The sequence below is a fragment of the Mus musculus genome, chromosome 8, assembly GCF_000001635.26.
Source record: "Mus musculus strain C57BL/6J chromosome 8, GRCm38.p6 C57BL/6J".
Lineage (NCBI taxonomy): Eukaryota > Metazoa > Chordata > Mammalia > Rodentia > Muridae > Mus > Mus musculus.
The window spans coordinates 110,079,009-110,100,094 of record NC_000074.6 but is presented as its reverse complement, the minus strand read 5'-3'; the positions used below and the strand labels follow the sequence as shown (position 1 = coordinate 110,100,094).

Sequence of the window (21,086 nt, the reverse complement as noted above, 5' to 3'; positions counted from 1 at the left end):
ATTCGGGGGTAACAAGGGCTATATAAGCCTTGGGGAGTGGGTAGGGGTCTTGTGGGTGAGTGTACATTAGTGGCTCGTGCTGGGTGCTGGGGATGATTTCTTTGCATGAAGAGGAATTCCAGGTGCTTGCTGGAAAAGCCCTTGTAGGAAGAGAGGGAATTAAACCTGTAATTTAACCATCAGGCTACACGACTACCTTAGAGGTTGTGAAGGTGGGGGTCACAGGGCTACGTGCCCCAGGGCATGCAGGCCCAGAACAAGGAGAAGGTGATCTTTCTTCCCGCCAGTCTCAAGATGAGATTTTCGGGGTTTGGACAAGCCTAGACCTTACTCTTGCTCCTGACCTGTTCCCCACCACCCCCCAGCCACAATTGTCCCACAGTTTCCTGGGGAGATTCAACATACACAAGATAGAGGGCCCAAGGTAGACCAGAGTATGAATCCCACCAAAGTTCAATTTGGTGAGCCAGTGAGTTTTATTGGGGTTGCTTACAGAAATATGGGTGAAGGGTTACTTACAGGAGCAGAAATGACTCAAAGACAGCTGCATCACCTGCCCCAGTATCGGTCGCAGCTCATAAAGCTGAGAAACTGGAACACACTGCACAACCTGCAGACAGCTCAACAGAGAGAGTGTCCCCTTCCGGGTACCTCTGTGGTTCTTAGCCTCTTCCAGACAGCTTAGTTTGTTTCTGCTTCTTCCAGGCAGCTGGTCTGGTCTAGGAACCTTCTTCGGAGCTCAGCTTCCTTCTGACTAAAGGGGGCTCTCATCTTTTATTGCTTACTCAGGCAGGGAGAGGCCTAGTGAGTCTGATCAGTTTTAGGGACTTCCTGCTTAAGGAGCTTCCCACAGGATCTGACCTCTCCCCTGCCTGGGATTAGATACAAGTGAGCTGAGTGACAAGAGGGTGTCCCATATATCCCTGGACCTCGGCTTCTCCATAAATAAATGGAGGACCTGGACCCATGGCTAGAGACTTCTCTGGATCTCATAGAGTATGGTTTGCAACTACTCAGGCCAGCACCACACATGGCCAAGAGAAGGAATGGGTTCTTCTCCTTTCTCTCTCCGAGGCATGACGGAGGAGGCAAGGCTTGCCTCTCTCTATGCTTAGCTCCCAGGAGTGCCAGGAGAGGGTCAATTTATACAACGGCATCCCTGGGACACTCCACTGAGGTCCTATACATGCCACCAGCTGATAAGGATGGCTTCTTTGAAGTGCTCAGTGCAGTACACCTGGCCAATACTGATGGCTAAATTTGTAAGGGCCAAAAAGGCAAGCTTTGGGGGCTATGATGTGTATTACTCATGTATTATGAATGCCCCTGGGAGTCTGTGGGAGAGGGATCTGAGGAGGACATTGTCAATGGCAGAGTTTGTGTGCATACCTTTCTGTCATTAGGAGAGAGACTTGGATGCTTGACTTTACACGAGCACACACACACGTGTGTGTACACATCGGTGTGCATGCACAACTGTGTAGCAGATAATCACTACCACACTTGGGAAGTAGATCCTACCACCACCCCATTTTGTACATGCTAAAACGAGAGCCTGAAGCCTGAGACGCTTCTCCAACCTCAGCTGTGTACAGAGAGATTAGATACCCAAAAGGTAGGATTTAGGCACAACGATGCTTTTGCTGAGGTTTTAAATGTTTCCCCTAACTGTCCTCTGGATTTCCCCAGGGGGATAAATTGGACAACTGTCTAGAACCACTCGAGACTCAATCTTTTCACAACCCTACACACTTGAGGCTACCATGGGGGTGGTGCCAAGTAATCTGCCTGGTTTAGACAATGCCTACAGGATGGCAGTTCCTGGGGGCAACCACCAACCTTCTCTCTAGAACAGCAACCTGCCTTTGACCTTTCCTTACAGCTGGGCATGGATGTTTACTGGTATTTTGTTTCTGTTTGAATATTTATCTACCTACCTTCTCCAGAACTAAACAGATGCTAACATATAGCATCTGAGAAATTTTCTTCAAATAAGAAACTGATGCAGTCCCTATCTTTGCTATCGTCAGACAGGGCTCAAATCACGAGATGGGATGTAAGAGTATTGTTTCCTGTGTGCTGGGAGGGATCACTGTTACCTTTCCTTGGATTGGCTCCCTTACAGTATTTGTTGTTGTTGTTGTTGTTGTTGTTGTTGTTGTTGTTGTTGTTGTTTTTGCTACAGCCCCATAGAGTCCTTAGTGGGCACAAATAGAGACTGGTGAATTGTCTGAGTTGTCCTGGGCTCCCAGTGCCTGGGGACCCCTTCAGACTACACCCTTTAGCTCTCACCTACTTGGGCATACTGCAGAAGAGGCTCCAACAAGCAAAAGAACAAAGCAAAATCTACAGATATAGGTCATGGTGCCAGGAGTCCAGGGAAGGCCCTTAGTGCTGGGGACAGATGTCTCTCCCTCCACACACAGCCCCTATCTGTCCTGTCCACAACGGAGAATCAGAATCCAAGTGATTCTGTCCGAGGCCAGTCGTGAACTATTTGTAGCCTCCCAAAGAATGGACAGCTCAACTAGGAACAGTGTAACAATGATGAGCTGTGACTCCTTCAGAGGGGAGAGATTTGGATACTCTATCAGCAAAAGCAAACCAGCTATATAGCTTAAAGTGGATTAACCAATAGCTGTGTCTCTGGGTAGGGAGTGGGCAGCTCCCATCTGGCTTGAGCCCAGGGTTAAGATAGGTGGAAGATAATCAAACAGGGCAGGGGAGGAAGAGAGGGTCTTGACTAGGGACCATGGACAAGGCTTAGAGCTAGGATATTCAACATTGTAGAGAAACGGTTGGGTGTGTCATAAAGAAATGTCTGGGGGGAAGGGGTGGGGGTGGGAGTGGGGATAGGGGTAGGAGTCCAAAACTTAATCTCTGTCTGAAAGCAAGATGGCTAAGAAACAGATTGGGTATCCTCTCCTGAGCTGGGCTCTGGACTTTAAGAGCCCAAGGGAACTTAGACTCTGTCCTGTCCAGATGTCTGTCCTATCTAGTTTTTATGCCAACTTAATACAAGCTAGAGTCATCTGAGAGGAGGGAACCTCAATTGAGAAAGTGCCTCCATAAGATTGGGCTGTAGGCGAGCCTGTGGGGCATTTCCTTAGTGATTGATGGGTGAGAGCTAAGTCTGTTACAGGTGCTGGAACCCCTGGACTTGTGGTCGTGGGTGCAGTGCTATAAGAAAGCAAGCCAAGCAAACCTTGAGGAGCCAGCCCATAAGCAGCACCATGGCCCTCGAATCAGCTCCTGCCTCTGGGTTCCTGCTCTGTCTGAGTTCCTTCCCTGACTTCTCTCTGTGGTGGACTGTTACCTGGAAGTGTAAGTGGGATAAACCCTCCCTAAGTTGCTTTTGGTCATAGTGTTTCGTCACAGCAATATTAACCCCAAGACAAGATCTCAAAATGAAATTGAATCTGAAGACACCTTGCAGAAAGGAGATCTCATGTTTAACGAAGATACACCCAGGCATCTGTATAAACATCTGGTCAGGGTCCAGGATGTGTGGGCCCTAAGAAGTTTCCATGTCCATCTAGTGATTGCCAAATCCAGGGATCCATCCCATAATCAGCTTCCAAACGCTGACACCATTGCATACACTAGCAAGATTTTGCTGAAAGGACCCAGATATAGCTGTCTCTTGTGAGACTATGCCGGGGCCTTGCAAACACATAAGTGGATGCTCACAGTCAGCTATTGGATGGGTCACATGGCCCCCAATGGAGGAGCTAGAGAAAGTACCCAAGGAGCTAAAGGGAACTGCAGCCCTATAGGTGGAACAACATTATGAACTAACCAGTACCCCGGAGCTCTTGTCTCTAGCTGCATATGTATCAAAAGATAGTCTAGTCAGCCATCACTGGAAAGAGAGGCCCTTTGGACTTGCAAACTTTATATGCCCCAGTACAGGGGAACGCCAGGGCCAAAAAGGGGGAGTGGGTGGGTAGGGGATTGGGGGGGTTGGTATGGGGGACTTTTGGGATAGCATTGGAAATGTAAACGAGGAAAATACCTAATTAAAAAAAAAAAGAAGTTTCCATGTGATCTACAGGAGACTTCTTGTCACATGCCCCTACCCTCCTCCACCCCTCTCAGCATACAGGTCATTCTACCAGCCACCAGACAGAGTAGCATGGCTTCCACTTAGGACCCTGTGTAGCCTCAGGAGGATGAGATGCCTGGCCCTGTCACCCCCTGGTCCTCTCAGAGTCAGCTCTGCAAACAGTTCAGACTAGAAATTGAGATGAGAGAGAACAGGCAAGGAGGGTTGTGAGCAAGCAGGCAGTGGGAAGGTCTGTAAGGGAGGAATAACAGAGATGGAGAGGAGATGCCTACAGAGAGAAAAGTCAGGGCAAGGTGAGGCAGAGGGTGTCCTGAGCATCAGACCCCTGGATCTCACGAAAATCCAGAAGACAGCTACAGACCAGTTATTTGAGCTTTGAGTTTTGTTTGCTTCTTGGGGATGGCCAGTTAGGGACAGGGGCAGATGCAGTCTGCTCTCCCGGGTGCCCTTGTCAGTACCTCCCAGGTAGCATTGGTACCCTAAAATTTGGGTCTGTTTGAGAGTTGACTCCAAGCTCCTGAGTCACGGTGTCCATTTCAATGCACTGAGGTTGACAACCCCCTCAAGATCCCAAGTGTCACAGAGCACTGAGACACTCAGAGGGTAGATGAGAACAGTGATGCCCTCCTCCCCCACAGAACCTAGCTGCGAACTCTGGAGGCTAACTAGTGCTCCATCGATGCTGCTCTAAAGGCCTCCTCTAAGGATCCCAATTCCTCATGGGATGTCCCCTGGGTACATTTACTCTCTTTGTGACCTTGGCAGCCCAGACCTGGGCCCTCTGTTCTGTCAAGCAGGTGTGTGGCCTACAGCACCTGATCTAAACTTTGCCTTGGTGTGAGATGATGGGCCACAGGGAGTGGCCCTGAAGAGTCAGATTTGGGAGAATCTGGCCCGGACTGCAGATGGGGGGTGGAGGTGGGGGAGTGAGCTCTCCCCTTAGGTCTGCCTCCCTCATAGCTATAGTTTTGCATGTCTCTAGGGATCATCTCACTTACACAAGCCTTAGCTCTGTCCCTACTAACCCCCTTGTTCACCCTGATCCTGAGTGAACGGAACCCCGAAGAAAGATGACAGAACAGGTGTTGGGGCAGAGCCCTGGAGGGGAGGAGGGAGGCTGTCCCTTTTGGAGGTGTCCCCTTAGTCCCCACAGCCCATGGGCATGTATGCAAGCCTGTACTGGGCAGGTGTTGTGGGTGTTGTGGGGTTGCATGGTATGGTTGGTTGTGCAGGTAGATGAGAATAGTCTGTATGCTGTGCAAATAGGTGACTGCGGGTGGGACAGACAGTACAAAGGGACACACAGCCTCCTCGTTGCTCATCTTGTTCAAGTGTGACCATTCTGTAGGCTCCAGGAAGCCCTGCTCTGTGTGTATTTGAATGTTCTGGAAGCTTCCTCCAGGGGCTTGTGTTACAGCTTCCCTACTGTCAGAACCCCCTCTCCCTTTCAGCTGACCAGGTGAGGTAACGTACCTGGGGCAGAGAAAGCAAGGGAGGAGGACTGCTGCCCTTGGTAGCTCGAGACTGAGAAGGAACCTTGGACCCAGAATAAAGCTCACCCACTGCGTCTGCTCAGAACCACAGAGGGTCATTCTCCCACCCAGGTGGGAAGCTGGTCCAGCAAGGCTCGAGGGACATTTCCCAGGACCCTCAGGTTTCTCCAGCAGCTGGCAGCAACAGATATCCTCGTGATACTCTGGGAGTCTCTGGGACTTTTCAGAGCAGTATTTGGTACACCTCCGACCCCAGGCAGGGGCTACATGTGGATTCACACACCTGCTCCACTCTGCAGTGACTGCTGTGTTCAGCCCATTGTCCAGATTGCAGTACCAGGCTCAGTTTTTCTCTAGTATGAGAGCTTTCTTATTCCTGACTTCTCTGTGCCATTTAAATAAGCTACCAATGACACATGCCACACAATTTCTTAACATCGGGTACAGTCATTTGAATGAAAATGCCCCTCATATTTGTATGTTTAAACAGTCTCCAGTTAGGTGAACTGTTTGAGAAGGATTAGGTGTGGGCTTGTTAGAGGAAGTGTGTCACTGCGTGTGGGCTTTGAGGTTCCAGTGTCTCTGCCTGCTGCCTGTAATCAGGACATCCAGCTCTCGGTCACTTGTCCAGCACCATGCCTGCCTGCATGCTGCCACACTGCCCACATAACTAATCCGCTAACACTGTAAATAAGAATATGAGTTGCCTTGGTTATGGTGTTGCTTCACAGCAACAGAACAGTAACTAAGAATGTAACATGAATTTCTTTGGAAAGATCCACACCCAAACAAGGGAACCTGTTAGGAATACTGTCTGCCCTCACTTCATCCTATACGAACTTGACAGTATCCTAGTACGTTTACCAACGTGGCTTCTCTTTATACACCAATGCCAGCATAGACTTGGTCTGAGACATTTGCAACCTGCGCAGTCGATGGTGCATCTCAACAGCCTTTCCAGACTGTCAGGTCTTCCCCAGGGTAATTGTATGAAGCACATTCTTATTTATTTATTTATTTATTTATTTATTTATTTATTTATTTATTTATTTATTTATGTTTTTCGAGACAGGGTTTCTCTGTGTAGCCCTGGCTGTCCTGGAACTCACTTTGTAGACCAAGCTGTCCTCAAACTCAGAAATCCACCTGCCTCTGCCTCTGCCTCCCGAGTGCTGGGATTAAAGTGCTGTGTGAACAAGAAGTAGTAGGGCTAAGCTACTTCATTAAGAATCCAAGAAGATCATAGGAATCCGGGTATTGCTTTTCCCACTGCTCTCTTCCCTGTAGAGAACTGCTCCCCACTGTCCAAAACCTGCTAGGTTATATTCTACCTCAGCTCAGGGAAGTCAGATCTGCATTGGCATTAAAAAACAAACAAACAAACAAAACTAGACATTTTACCTCAGTCTATTTTGAATTTCAGCTTTATTTTTCTATAACCTCATGTCTAGATTAAGGAGCAAGTGTCCCAAGCCGGGCGTGGTGGTGCACACCTTTAATCCCAGCACTCGGGAGGCAGAGGCAGGCAGATTTCTGTCTACAAAGTGAGGTCCAGGACAGCCACAGCTATACAGAGAAACCCTGTCTCGAAAAACCAAAACCAAAGACAAAACAAACCAAAAAAAGGAGTAAGTATCCCACTAGAACTTGAGTCCCCCCCCCCCCCAAACCCTCTAATATTTAAACCCAGGAACTTCCCCCAGGCTAATTGTAGTCTCAAAATAAAATTGGCTCTAATTTAAATACATATAGTATATATAGCCTCTCATTATAGGAAGCAAGTCTCAGCAATTCTGCAGTTTTATTAGATTTATTTGAATAGACAAGTTGCACACTTCAAGATGATCAAAATGCTTAATTTCAGTATAGGTATTTTAGTTTTTAAGAATGACATTGTTTTCATGCATGCACAGAGACCAGAGGACAACTGTGTGTCAGTCTGTCCTTCCCACCATGTGGGCTCTAGAGGTTGAAACTCAGGTTGGGCTTCGCCTTTACCTGCTGAGCCATGTCACTAGCCATTACATACTTTTAAATGAAGACATTTTGGAAAGAACTGCTTTATGGAAAAACACTAATATTCTGCACTGTCTAATGTTCGTGTGTGTTCCTAGATTGACAGCTTCCAGAGTGCTGCATTTTCATTTTATCCCACTTAACTACTGAACCAAAGACAAACAAATCCCCAAATTGCCCAGACAGACATAAGGGGATGTGAACCAAGTAAATGGGTTTCTGTCTGTGACTTAAGTATGTTTGGTCTCTCTTGTTTCCAGCAGAAAAATATTATAAAGCCTTTTGTTACTCCTAAGGTCTCTTACAGCCATCTGTTTATGCTAAAGTGACTTGTTGCTAGACTCAGTGTCACTAACTCCAGGATTAGGGCTGATTGTCAAAGGAGCCAACTATGTGCTAACAGAGTTGGAACTTTCAGCAACCCCTGTTGACTTCTGGCAGGGGAAACTTATGTAACAGCCAAGGACTTCATCAATCATGGGCACACAGTGTAATCTCCATAAAAGCACTAAACAAGGCTCAATAGGGTAAGGCACTCCAACTCTATAAAGACAAACACACCTTCACGTGGGAACCCTTTGGATCTTGTTCCATCTCTTCATCTGGCTGCTCCTGTGACATTCACAATATAGAGTAAATGGTAACTTTAAACAATTTATGTTTGGTGAGTTACCATAGCAAATTACTGAACCCAGAGGGTTCAATCTGTAGCCAAATCAGTAATGTAGGACTCCTCATTAATGTCTGAATGTGGGGAGGGTGGGGAGAGACAGTCTTCTCAGACTAAGCCCATCTCACTAGCAGGATATTATGGGTAGAGACTAAATTGATATAGATTGGAGGACATCCAGTTGGTGTCTTCAAACAATTGAACTGGTGTGGAAACATGAATATTTGGTACTAGAGGTGTTTTAAGTAAGAAAACTTTTCTTAACTATTACCAGTTGACAACAGAGAAACAACAGCTGTTTCTCAGCTTCTGGGCAGCTCAAGTGCTCTTACTAATGGCTTACATTTTTCTTAAAGGGGGTAAGAGATTTCAAAGGGTATCTCAAGAATTCCAACATCTTCATGGAGCCCAATTCACAAAGCATCAAAATCAAAGCAGGATACCTTCCTTCAGGGCGTAGCTATGTTTGAAGAGTTCAGTCAATACAAAGTAGGAACTCTAACATGCTGTTAATATAGTGTATGCTTGTATGGCAGGCATCGATAGCAAATACAGCATCTACATTCACTGAGGGCTGCAGAGGATTGGGGGGTAAGCATATCATATACTCAATGTGACATGCATGCAAGTCTTCACTAATTTGCACTCCTTGGGGTTCTTTAGAACTCTTGTGACTCTAGAATACTGTCTGTTAATGTCACTATTGATTTTTAAGTTATCTTTTGTTAAAATCTGAGCACTAGATATTACACTTTATATCACAGATTTTACAAAGGTCTTTCCATTTGTGTGTGTGTGTATGTCTGTGTTTTACAACTCAAACTTATTTGGAAGTATTTACAACCAAACACACAGGTTTGTTTATTTTTGAGTGGTCATTTGCCAACATTTTCCTTCTTGTTCATCTCCACTTTGGATCTGATGTTTTTAAAGGCTTCTTTGAACAATTTTTATTTTAATGTTTGCTTTTCCCCCTTTTAAAGAAAGTGTAATGCATTCTTGTTGTCAAAATGAAGCAGCAATACATTCATTTCTCTCCGCCTTCTTGTATTTGTTTCCTTTGGTCTCCCTCAGTTGAGAATCCCTCATTTTCTTCAGCCCCACAAAATTCCTAGAAAATCTACTTTTCGTGGTGCTGCTGGGAATAGGATGTTTTCTTTCATTATATTTCCTGACTGGTTACTGCTATAAATCAAGTTATTAGTTGGGTGGTGGTGATGCACACCTTTAACATCAGCACTCAGGAGGCAGAGGCAGGTGCATCTGAGTTGGAGGCCAGCCTGGTCTACACAGCCAGCTCCAGGATAGCCAAAGCTACACAGGGAAACCCTGTCTTGAAAAACAAATATACATTTTTAAAAAACGTTATTTTTGATATATTTTTCCAGCTGCTCATCCTGATTAAAAATAAAAGAGAAAAATTGTTTCCAAATGAAGACTGCCACAATCATTTCCCTCTAATGGTTTTCCTCCAAGTAATAATTGATGAGCCACAATCCGTTTCTTATTAAACATAGGTTTGGTTGGTTGGTTTGGTTTTGGCTTGTTTGTTGGTATTATTTTGTGTATCTGTGTGGGTTTGTTGTTGTTGTTGTTTTTGGGGTGTTTTTTTGTTTGTTTGGTTGGTGGGTTGGGGTTTTTTTGTTTTTTTAGTTTTTTTTTTCTTCATTAGGATTTGTCTTCATTGTGAACATCTTGGTGCTGGCTTAGTTGGAAGCTAAACCTGAAAGTTTTCCCACATACGTTACATACATAGGGTTTCTTCCAAGTATGGACAGTCTGATGTATAATACAGTCAGAACTAAGGCTGAAGCCCTTGCCACATTCTGTGCACCGGAAAGGTTTCTCCCCAGTATGGCTTCTCTGGTGTCTAATTAAGTGAGCATTGACGTGGAAGGCTTTGCCACACTCGCCACACTGAAAGGGTTTCTCTCCAGTGTGGATCCTCTGGTGCACAATATAGTCAGAGCTACAGCTGAACGCTTTCTCGCATTCCATACACTTGAAAGGCTTCTCCCTGGTATGTATTTGCTGATGTCTGGTTAACTTGGCATTGATACTGAAAGCTTTCCCACACTCGCTACATTGATACGGCTTTTCTCCGGTGTGGGCTCGCTGGTGATCCAGCAGGTTTCTTTTAGAAGTAAAGCATTTCCCGCACTCCTTGCATTCGAAGGGCTTCTCCCCGGTGTGGGTTCTCCGGTGCTGCATCAGCTTCGCATTGACGTTGAAGGCCTTGCCACACTCACTGCACTTATATGGCTTCTCCCCAGTATGGATTCTCAGATGCTGCCGAAGCTGGGAGTTACACCTGAAAGACTTCCCACACTCACTGCATTCATACGGCCGCTCGCCCGTGTGGATCCTCTGGTGCTGGATCAGCTTCCCTTTGGCACTGAAAGTCTTTCCGCAGTCACTGCAGGCGTAGGGCTTCTCCCCCGTGTGCACTCGCTGATGTTGAATGAGCTTTGCATTTTTAGTGAAGCCTTTCCCACACTCGCTGCAGCGATGCGGCTTTTCCCCAGTGTGTATACTCTGATGCTGCCTAAGCTGGGTGCTGCACCGGAAGCCCTTCCCGCACACATCGCACTCATAAGGCTTCTCTCCAGTGTGAATTCTTTGATGCTGAATCAGTTTTGCGTTAACATTGAAGGCTTTCCCACAGTCACTACACTCGTAAGGCTTCTCTCCAGTGTGGGTTCTCTGATGAGTAATGTACGCAGAACTGCAGCCGAAGCCAGCCCCGCAGTCCTTGCACTGATACGGCTTCTCTCCTGTGTGGATCCTCTGGTGTCTAACGAGACTTCCATTAACACTGAAGGCCTTGCCGCATACCTTACACTGATAAGGCTTCTCTCCACTGTGGATTGTCTGATGTGTGATGTAGTGGGAACTGTAGCTGAAGCACTTCCCACATTCCACACATTTGAAAGGTTTCTCTCCATTATGAAGTCTCTGATGCCAGACGAACTTGGCTTTAACACTGAAGGCTTTGCCACATTCTGCACACTGGTAGGGCTTCTCCACATCACAGATCTCTGGAAGCTGATTAACTTGAGGGCTGCCTTGAGAAGCCTCTGCTAATTCTCTGGGTTTCAGAGGTCTTTCCTCTGTAGTGATTCTTTCACTCTTACTAAGTTTGGTATCAGAATATAGCTCTCCAGTGGAGCTGGTATGATCCTGGGACAATTGTGGAGTCTGACTAAACAAACACCCTTCCACAGAGCTCGCCTTAGCTCTTCCATCGGTGGCACTGGCACTCCCCCTCTCACTTCCTGCTGACCGGATTTCCTGTTGTTGGCCCAAAATATACGTTTTTGAAAAGTTTGTTTCCTGAGAAAAGTCCTTCTGAAGTTCAAATAATGTACTCTTTTCTTCTTCATGCACTTCTTTTGTCAGATTATTGCCGGACTGGACAGCAGTACATTCTACCAAAAGAAGTCGAAAATAACAAGAGAGGTCACATAACCGTGGTGGAAGAGAATATGGCAATTAGAAAGCTATTTATTATATATAGGGTCTCAATGTGTTGCCTAGGCTGGCTTTGAACTGACTCCCCTGCACCTACTTTGTAAAGGCTAGAATTACACGTGTGTATCAACATGCCCAGCTCTAAAGTGTCTTTAAAAATCACTAGACTAGGTCAAATAACCCAAGGCTCATCCCTAAGGTATAATTGCCATTGGTAAAGGAAGGAAATAGATCCAGATATGTGGTCCATGAGAAGATGCCCAAGATATACTTTAAGGTGAAAGAAAGAAAGAGAGAGAGAGAGAGAGAGAGAGAGAGAGAGAGAAGAGAGGAGAGGAGAGGAGAGGAGAGGAGAGGAGAGGAGAGGAGAGGAGAGGAGAGGAGAGGAGAGGAGAGGAGAGGAGAGGAGAGGAGAGGAGAGGAGAGGAGAGGAGAGGAGAGGAGAGGAGAAGAAAAGAAAAGAAAAGAAAAGAAAAGAAAAGAAAAGAAAAGAAAAGCAAGCAAGCAAAGCATATTCCAACTGTGAAGAGTGAGAAGAGTGGACAGAACATGTATCTCTGTGTCAGAAAACGTCTGAATAAATACAGCTCTGTGAGACCGCCTCACTCAAGCGACCCCATTCACTCTCTCGAAGGACAAGGGCACTGCAAAGGTGACCATGGTAACAAAGGTTGAACAAAGGTGGCAGCAGTGAAGCAAACTCCCGGTCTTGTCCATCGGATCAGTGTGCTCCCATCATCTCGCACCTTCCTACACTCTCCAGTTCCTTCTTGGTTGTCCCTATAGATCAAGCTCCTTATAAAAGCAGGAAATGACTAACAAAGGAAAGGTAGAGGACCTAAGGACATGCTGCGAAACCGGGTCTGACAGACATCAGCAGAGAAAGCAGAAGAACTGGGTTTTGTTTCCCTAGAACTTCATTCGAGCCTTCCTGCAAAGCTTTGTAAGGCCCACCTGGCCACACCTCTTCCTATCTCTCCTAAAATACTGTTGTACAAAATGTCTTTCCATCGATCCTAAAAACCAATCATCTCTGAACATTCTTTTTAAATCATAATTTTATAGTCCTGACCTCTCCACTTCTCAAATCCCTCCCCCACAAAAAGCTTCCTTTATTTTTTCATCTCTCATTTCCCCCCAACCACATAAAATATGCCCTTCCATTGTCTGTAACCAGGCAAGGCTTCCAGCAGTGGGACTGGAAACCAACCCAGCCACAAAACCTTCGACCCACATCTGTCCTGCCTGTAAGATCTACTGGGGCAATGGTGACTCAGAGTTTGTGGATGGCTCAGAGACCTAGGGTTCTAATACTCTGCTGCGATACTCATAGGTGGTGCCCAGCCCCATCAGCATCAGAGAGGCTTCCTCTGGCAGATGCAGACCCATAGCCAAACATTAGGCAGAGCCTGGGAAACCCAGTAGAAGGGGAGGAGAATTATAGGAGCCAGGGGGGTTGAGGACACCAGAACACAGCCCACAAAATCAGCTGTGCAGGGCTCCTAGGAGCTCAGAGGCTAAAGTGGCATTCACAGAGCCTGCCTGGGTCTGCGCTAGGTCCTCTGCATACATGCTGTAGTTGCTTAGCTTGGGGTTTTTGTGGGGCTCCTAACAGTGGGGACGGGGGTGTCCCTGACTCTTTTGCTTGCTCTTAGGACCCTTTTCCTCCTACTGGGTTGTTTCATCTAGTTTACTCTTGCTGCATCTTGCTATGCCATGTTTGCTTGCCATCACTGGGAGGCCTGCTCTTTTCTGAAGAGAAACAAGGGGGCAATGGATCTGGGGGAGGAGCCTGGGAGGAGCGGAGGGAGGGCAGGCTGCCGTCGGGATGTACTGTGTAAGAGGAGAATAAGTAAAAAGAAAAAAGGGATAATGCTCCTGCCTTACTTCCTCATTAAAATTCTCAGTAGCACGAGTAACCTGGGCTCCTCTAGAGAGGACTTTAAAACAAATGAGCCTTTTCAAAGTTAACCAGAATGTTGCTACAGATCCAGTGCTCCTTGCTGTCCATCCCTACCTGTCACGATTAGCAGGAGAACCTTTGGCAGAATGCTCATGATGGACTCTGGTAAGGTTCTTTTCCCTTCTAGCATGTGAGGGGCTTAGCAAGAAGACAAATAGCTGCCTACTGATCTGCAAACAGGCCCTTGTCAAGCTCACATCCACCTCACCTGGATCTCGGACTTCCCACCTCCAAAACTGGAAGAACAAATTCGTGTTCTTAAAAACCATCCAGGGTACTCTGTTATAGCAGCCCACACTAAGGCATATGAAAGATGCAAATTATGTTGTTTATGAACCAATCTATACTCTGTTCCAATAATTCAAAAAGATTAAGGCATCCATAGTAACAGACTTTAAAATCCATTTATCCAAAAAAAAATGAGTTACCAGGTATATAAAATGAACTTATACTAATCTTTTAAATAACTTTTCTTTTTCAAAACTAGATTTTATTCCTTCCTTTAATGATAAACATTTCTAATATTTTTAAAGTCTGCAAAAATATAATAGCTTAATCGCTAAAAACCCCTCCAGCCTGCAGAGGCACCTCAGCTTAGTCATCCTCTATACAGAGAACTCGGGTTGTTCCCACTGCCTGATGCTCAGGTGCATCAAGGCACGAAGAGAGCGGCTCATTACTTACCAGTCTTCAGCTCTAGAAGACAGCATCCAGGTTACCAAGTACCAACTTTTCTTCCAGAGAGACTAACAATTCACCCCGGCTCCACAAGTCCTGTCTCTGTCCTGCTACCTCGCTAACATCTGACAGCACTGGGGTCTCTGATAGCTAAGTTATCTCACACCACCACAGCTTTTGCACAGTGAAGATCAACTGCAGGGCCTCGTGCATTCTAAGGAAACGTTCTTCTCCTATGCTGCATCCCTAGGCCTTGCTTGTCTTTGGTTTCTAAGGATAGACATTTTTTAGATTGATTAATATCTGTACGTGTCATGGAGATCAACAACTTCCTCTTTACCAGCTTTGATTAGTGACCTTCCAAGCCCTATGGCATGGCGGATGTTACTCTCCATGTCTGTTTCATCTTTACTAACGTGCCTTCCATTTAACTTTTGATGTACTGAGCTGCCCACCCAAATCTTATTTTCCAGCTTCTCTTTCATAAAGGATCTAAGGTCCAGCAAGTAAGACTTCACAGAAATCACCGGTTAAGAAAAGGGCCTTTTGTTCTGTGCTGTATAGTTTCACCACTACCACAGTTCTTATGTGCCCACCTTCTCCCTCTGCCCACACAGAGCCTGTCTCATTTTTTGCCGACAAATGAGATTAACTGTGACACACAGAATGAGACCTGAACACCTTTGATTAAGGGCCACACAGTGGGAATGTAAATGCAGACACTTGCCTGGGCCCAAGACCCACTGACAGTCTGTGTACCTCCAGGAATCCCGAGTAATCATGTATGCATCACTGAGTGTACATAGCATTCAAGATGCATGGATAGGGGCACGTTTATTTATACTCTCAGTGAACAGATAATTACAATCTAACTAAGCTAGAGCCTTAATGTAAGTCATCACAGCTGGCCTTGAACCCACGGAGTGGCAGGCACCACTGCTCTACTTTATTGCCACAGTTTCAGAGGTGAGTTCACTGGACACTAGACACCTCAAATAACTGACCTGCTCCGTCACATAGCTAGAAAAAAACAGTTTCCTCACAAACACAGACGGTATCATACCACAGCAAAGCCTGAAGCTTTAGCTATTTCTGCCTCTGTGTAAAAAGGTTAAGGCTCTATCCTCCACTTTTAGAGGCAATGCTCAAAAATATTAAGGACTTCCACCCCCCAAACCACGAATTCTACATTCTTGTTTGAAAATGGTAGGGTCAGAGACAGAATAGGGCATCTGGGAAAATGCACTGCCATCCTGCAGAAACCTGGCAGTGCGGGCCTCCCTTACCAGTCCAGAGGCCCTGGGAGTCCGTTCCAGTGGCCAGCTGAAACAGGTTTTCCAGATCCTTTCGTTCCTCTAGCTGTGAGATCACAGCAGGTTTGAGAAGTGGAAATCCTGATTCGGGGAAAGGAAACAGAAGAGAATGAAAACTCTCCCACACGTACACTCCTAACTTCTCCCAACTTCTCCTGAGGCTGGCCCGGCCACAGGGGGAAGAAGGTAAGATCCTCAGAAAGGGGGTGGATAGGGATGAGAAGGGTCAGAATGGGAGCCAGGGACCATGTGCAGAGAAAGCTGGGAGAGTCTGCCCAAAGGGATACCACTTCTTGATCTTAGCCTGAAATACCCAGAGTTTATTGAAATTCTTAAAAAGACTCAAGAGAGTAAGGTGAGGGGCAATTTGAAGGGGCCTCTGTAGAACAGCAAGTTTCTATTTTGCAAACTATGTCCAATATACAGCTTCTCTAGGCTTCCCCAGAAGCAAGCCTGAGTCTTAGCAAAGTTCTGTGTTGGCCCCAGCCAGCTTGAGATTTGCTCTTCCAGCAATCTATACATAAGAGATTAGAAACAGCCCACTCATAAAGAATTACCAAACCCCCACCCACCACTTCTTAGGAAGAAAGGCGCTAAGAAATCCAAAATTGCAGTCTAAGTCCCAGGGAGAGACGCCTTACCTACAGAGGCCAGGTTCCTATAGTTCTCCAGCATGACATCCCTGTACAGCGCTCTCTGCCCAGGAGACAGACCATCCCATTCCGTCTGGGTGAAGTACACAGCCACGTCCTCAAAGGTCACCGACTTCTGAAACAACAGGTTCTTGCTGCCCTAGGGCCAATTCCATGGCTCAGGCCCTAAGTAAAGGGGCAGAGGGCAAAGTAAGGGCTTGGAGAGGGGGCTTGCGAGGAGCACAAAGTTAGTAACAAGGGAAAGTGGAGAAAAAAAGACACCGGGGAAGTAAACTATGGGATATCCTCCTCCTCTTACAGCAGAGAAACCGCGTGCCACTTTCACACTCGGCTGAAAGAAAAAGAACCCCCGTGAGCAAATTCGACTACACAATTGTACCCTTAGACAGGCTGGCTGTCCCTCACTGGCTGGGAGCTGCTGGGAGCATCTGCAGCTCCCACTGCATCCCTGCCAGGTCTCGGCACCTCTTTGGTTTGCCTTAGGCCCCAGTCCCACGACTCCCATCCTCATATGGCAAAACACATGCCCCTCATCCTTCTAAGGGTAGCCTGGCTTCTAACCCATCTGCCACCTGACTCCCCACATAGACCCCCACCCAGGACTCACAGCTCTGCTGTCTCTCCCTTGCCTGCTCCCACTTTCTACCATGGACCTCATCCCTCCTAGTCAGAGGCACAGCGTCCTTCTTACTGGACTGCAGCTCTTCTTTCCACCCCAGCTATCAATTACCCTAAACCTCTGCAACTCCTCAAAGTACCACATGGGTGGTTTCCATGGCAACATTTTTTCCAGACGCCCTCTGCCAGGGTGCTCAAGTGCAGTGCCATGCAGACCCTTGTGTGACTCCGTCTGCTGAGTTCACTGTCCTGCCACCTTCGCTGGTCACTCTCCAAGTCTCTGCCACCTGTCTGCCCTCTTTCTCATGAGATCCGGCCGGCAGGTAGAAGCGCTTTTCCTTCCAAGTCTCGCCAGCTCCCAGCTCTCAATCTGAACTGCCCAGAAGAAAGGATGAGGGTCCCCCGGCTCACCTGGGGCCAAACCGATGGGATCATGGCTGCTGTCACCTGGTCTCCCTCTCAAGGAAGGACTGGAGCTGAGAAGAAACAGGGTGGGGGAGGGGTGTAAGGTGAGCCATCCCAATCAGGAGCATAGTTAAGATCTGAGTTGGTTCCCAGACAGGAACAGGAGCTGCCAAAGAAGATGGAGCGACCCCTCACTGGTTCCAGGTGTCCTTCCCAGGTAGGACACTGATGCTCTCAAGTTGGCTGCCAAGAAGCCTGTGATTTGGCAGTTCTTACAAGCATCATATAAAAGTATTTATAAAACTTAGGCAGAGCCTAAAGGATAACAGACCAGGACGAGAGGATTCAGTTCTAGGGAGAACATTATCAACCCTAACTCATTTCTCTGTCTGCAACTGAGCATCATTTGCAATGACAGCGCAGGACAGGCCGGCTGGGTCAGGTCTGGGAGTCAGGCTGCAGGAATACCACATAGATAGGAGGCGGCTGCCCCTCTGCCTGCCAGTTCGAGCCTTCTTGGTGTCAAGAATCCTCACGCTTGCCAGGAGGGATGGAGCTGGGGGGCGAGGATCAGAGGTGGAGGCCAGCCTGGGCTGCAAAAGACCCTGCCCCAAAACAACAGAAGGACCCTGATGAATCCAGGGCATAACAGTGCCTACTTGTAACCCCGGCACTCAGGAGGCCAGGGCAGAAAGCTCCGGAATTCAAAGTTCAAGGCTACTTTGAACCACACAGGAATCCTGTCTCAACAAACCATGGGGGAAGGAGGGGGGGGGGGATGCACACAAAGAAACAAATGAACCCTAAGGCTTTTGTGCAGGTCTCATCCATGGCCTAAGCTAACCTTGAGAAAGCTTGGCTAAAATAAGAGAGGTATCAGGCTGCCTTTCAGTTCTCGAGCTAACCTGTCCACTTTGGATCAGCTATGCCAAGTGGAGGCTTTCTGCAGTTCTCCTAGGCAGAGACCAGCTTTACAAAGCTGTAAGCAACCTTCACAAGGACTTATACCACATCTACATCATTCCTGCTGTCTGGCTTCTCCCATATTCTAAGATGCCTGTTGTAGCAGACTGCAGGCAAATAAACATCTATGAGGCCGCCCTTGACCATCAGGGGGCAGGATTTGATAGGTAAGTGCTTTTCCCATTAACCCTAGAAGGACATCTTTTGAGATTCCAAGGCTCCTCAGAGACCCTGCAAGACAGAACCTGTTGAGGGCCAAAGCTGGTAAGGCAACCTTGTATGCACTTTATTAAAGCAAACTAAATTGGCCTAAGAAAGCCTTCTGACTCATATACCAGAGTCCTGACCTGTAGAGAATTGCAACCTAACTCAGTATATAAACACATTCAAAACCTAACTTCAGAACTGAGTCTCAGCCAATCATAGTGGCCAGGCTGATCAAACTAGGTTCAAATAAGGCAAGCTCCAGGCACAAGCCAACTGAGCTAGCTCTTCAGTACAGGTCTTCTCCTGTCTATAAATACCCAGCCCCATGGCATCCCCAGTCTTACAAGTTGTTGTGGTGTCAATCATTCTTTGCCCAACTGAACTGTTATATTTAATTTGTCTATATTTTTTTTCTATTTTGCTATCTTTGTCCTTCACTCTGTCCAGGCGACTATATTCTACTCATAGCTAAATTCCCACAAACAAAACAAAACAAAACCCTTTGTCCTACGTTCTACATCTTGAAAAACCTAGACTACAAAAGGATTTTTAAATGTTTCTACCTCTTCAAATTGCAGGAGTTTCCCCAGCCATTTTCATTATGACTTATTTGGCAATTAAAAAACTATCAGGCTGTAAATTTTCCTCTGGCTCAGAATTAACCCTTGACCAGGAACACTCGATGCCAAATGTGTTTGGAAAACTCTATATCCACATCAAATCTTAAAAATGTCTACAAAGGGGGTGCCCAGGAAGGGGGGGTGTGAAATGAATCAAATGCATTCTACATTTGTATGAAAATTGCCTGTGAATAAAAAAGCTTGAAAAATGTATTCCTATGGATATTCTCATGTGTAGGAGACATGCACAAAGTATCCATCGTCAGCACTATTTGTGATGCATAACCAGCCTGAAAACAACCTACCCATCCCCTGAAAATACAGCTTCTGTATTGTTTTTATAGCTGGACCTTACCCAGCTGACATAGACACTACTTAGAAATTAACCAAGTACTCAAAAACAACAACAACAACAAAGCTTAAACTGTTGCATATGTATACACTTTTAAAAAAATAGGCTGTGGTAAACACAAAATTCAAAATAGTTGTTACATCTGAGGGTGGGAAGAGTCTGAGAGTCAGATGAAGAACGAATACACTGATGGATGCAGCATAAGGACCAGATTCGTTCTTATCTGGCTGCGCATAGGTAAGCATCCGTTACTTTTCTTTCTCTTAAAACTCTTTCTCTGTGTCTATCTCTGTCTCTGTCTCTCCCTGCTCCCCACCTTGGAAAAATAAGTGTTTTGGCTACGGTTATAGCCGTAAGAGACCTGCATCCATCCAAATGTCGCACTGCCTTCTACGGGGTATGAAATAGCAGCAATTCTGAAACTAGTCTGTGTGTACTCTTGCCATGTCGTCATCTTGTGTGCATGTGTGGGGCCTGACGTCGATGCAGCAGACCAGGCCTTAAGCTCGCTCTGTCCCCAACGGCTGAGAAGTGGCCCTGCTTTCCCTGCGGTGGCCCCGCGCCCTTCACCCTGCCTGGAGCCCGGGACAAGCAGTACACACCTGCAGGGCCGCGGCGGGTCAAGAGACCTGCGATGTCACCTCGAGCCGCTTCGCCCCCGCACGCAGCTACCCCTCTGTGAAGTGACACAGCTTCCCCGATCCGCCACCTGCTGAGTTTTCTGGGTCTGACAATGGTCGCCACTCAAGCGTCACCGCTGTGGACACGGAGACTTGGTGGCCCGCGAGGCTGGCTGCGGGAGCCCCTGCGTGCTGTCCGCCAAGACACACCGCGAACCGCAATGGGTCCGCACTCACCTGCGCAGCACGGTCCGCGCGCGGCCGGAAGTGCGTCACCGGCCCGACCCCGCCCCTCTAGGAGTGCTGCCCCCTCCCTCTCTGGGGTGCCCGCCTGGCCTCTGCGGTTCTCTGTCGCCTAGGACTCAAGCTCTTTGTCGTGGGCCATGGGTTCTGATGTCTTAGGACCCTTACTCCTGGAGTACTGGATAGACCCACCCGAGAAAGGCCACCCGAGTTTATGTCTTGGTAAAGCTGGAGGTGCCAGCAGGTGGACTGTGCCAGTGCGTCACAGGCTGGAGGACCCAGGGTCCACTTTAAAAATAAATGTTATGTAATGTCATGCAGGCCTGCTGCTGGGCCTTGATTGCAGTTGTTCTGGAAGCTGAGGCTGGAGATGGCGCTTAATGATACACTGCTTCTCGGGCACTCTGGGTTCAAAAACCAGGACAAATAATAATAATAACAACAACAACAACCTGATTTCCTACCATGAAATTCATAACTACCTGCTGTTGACACAAGAAAACAACTCTTACCTTAAAGGGGATAAGAGATAGTTTATTCTCAAACCAAATTTAAGTGATCATAGCCCAGGAGCCCAGATTTAGGTTGCCCCAAATTCCACGTTCCAACGCGGAAGCAGTTTTATAGTTTTACAGATCAAAAAAGTCCTAAATCAAAGTTTAAGATATATTGGTTGGGCCGGGCGGTGGTGACGCACGCCTTTAATCCCAGCACTTGGGAGGCAGAGGCAGGCAG

The 21,086-nt window shown here is 47.0% G+C and overlaps 1 protein-coding gene across 12 annotated transcripts; it reads right to left on the bottom strand.

The window, feature by feature from the left end:
• Positions 1-7,341: 7,341 nt before the first annotated feature.
• Positions 7,342-20,390, bottom strand: Zfp612 (zinc finger protein 612). Of its 12 annotated transcripts, none has more exons than XM_006530910.4 (6): positions 20,346-20,390; positions 17,353-17,417; positions 16,622-16,654; positions 16,312-16,438; positions 15,644-15,751; positions 7,342-11,673 (listed from the first exon to the last, which is right to left on the bottom strand). In XM_006530910.4, the coding sequence occupies exons 2-6, from the start codon at positions 17,374-17,376 to the stop codon at positions 9,914-9,916; spliced, it is 2,052 nt and encodes a 683-aa protein (XP_006530973.1). In that variant the 5' UTR covers positions 17,377-17,417; positions 20,346-20,390; the 3' UTR covers positions 7,342-9,913. The 12 variants fall into 12 exon arrangements, with proteins under 12 accessions (XP_006530973.1, XP_006530972.1, XP_030099369.1 ...); XM_006530909.4 differs by having other exon boundaries at positions 20,091-20,388; XM_030243509.1 differs by having other exon boundaries at positions 16,312-16,488; positions 20,091-20,387.
• Between the last annotated feature and the right edge of the window lie 696 nt (positions 20,391-21,086).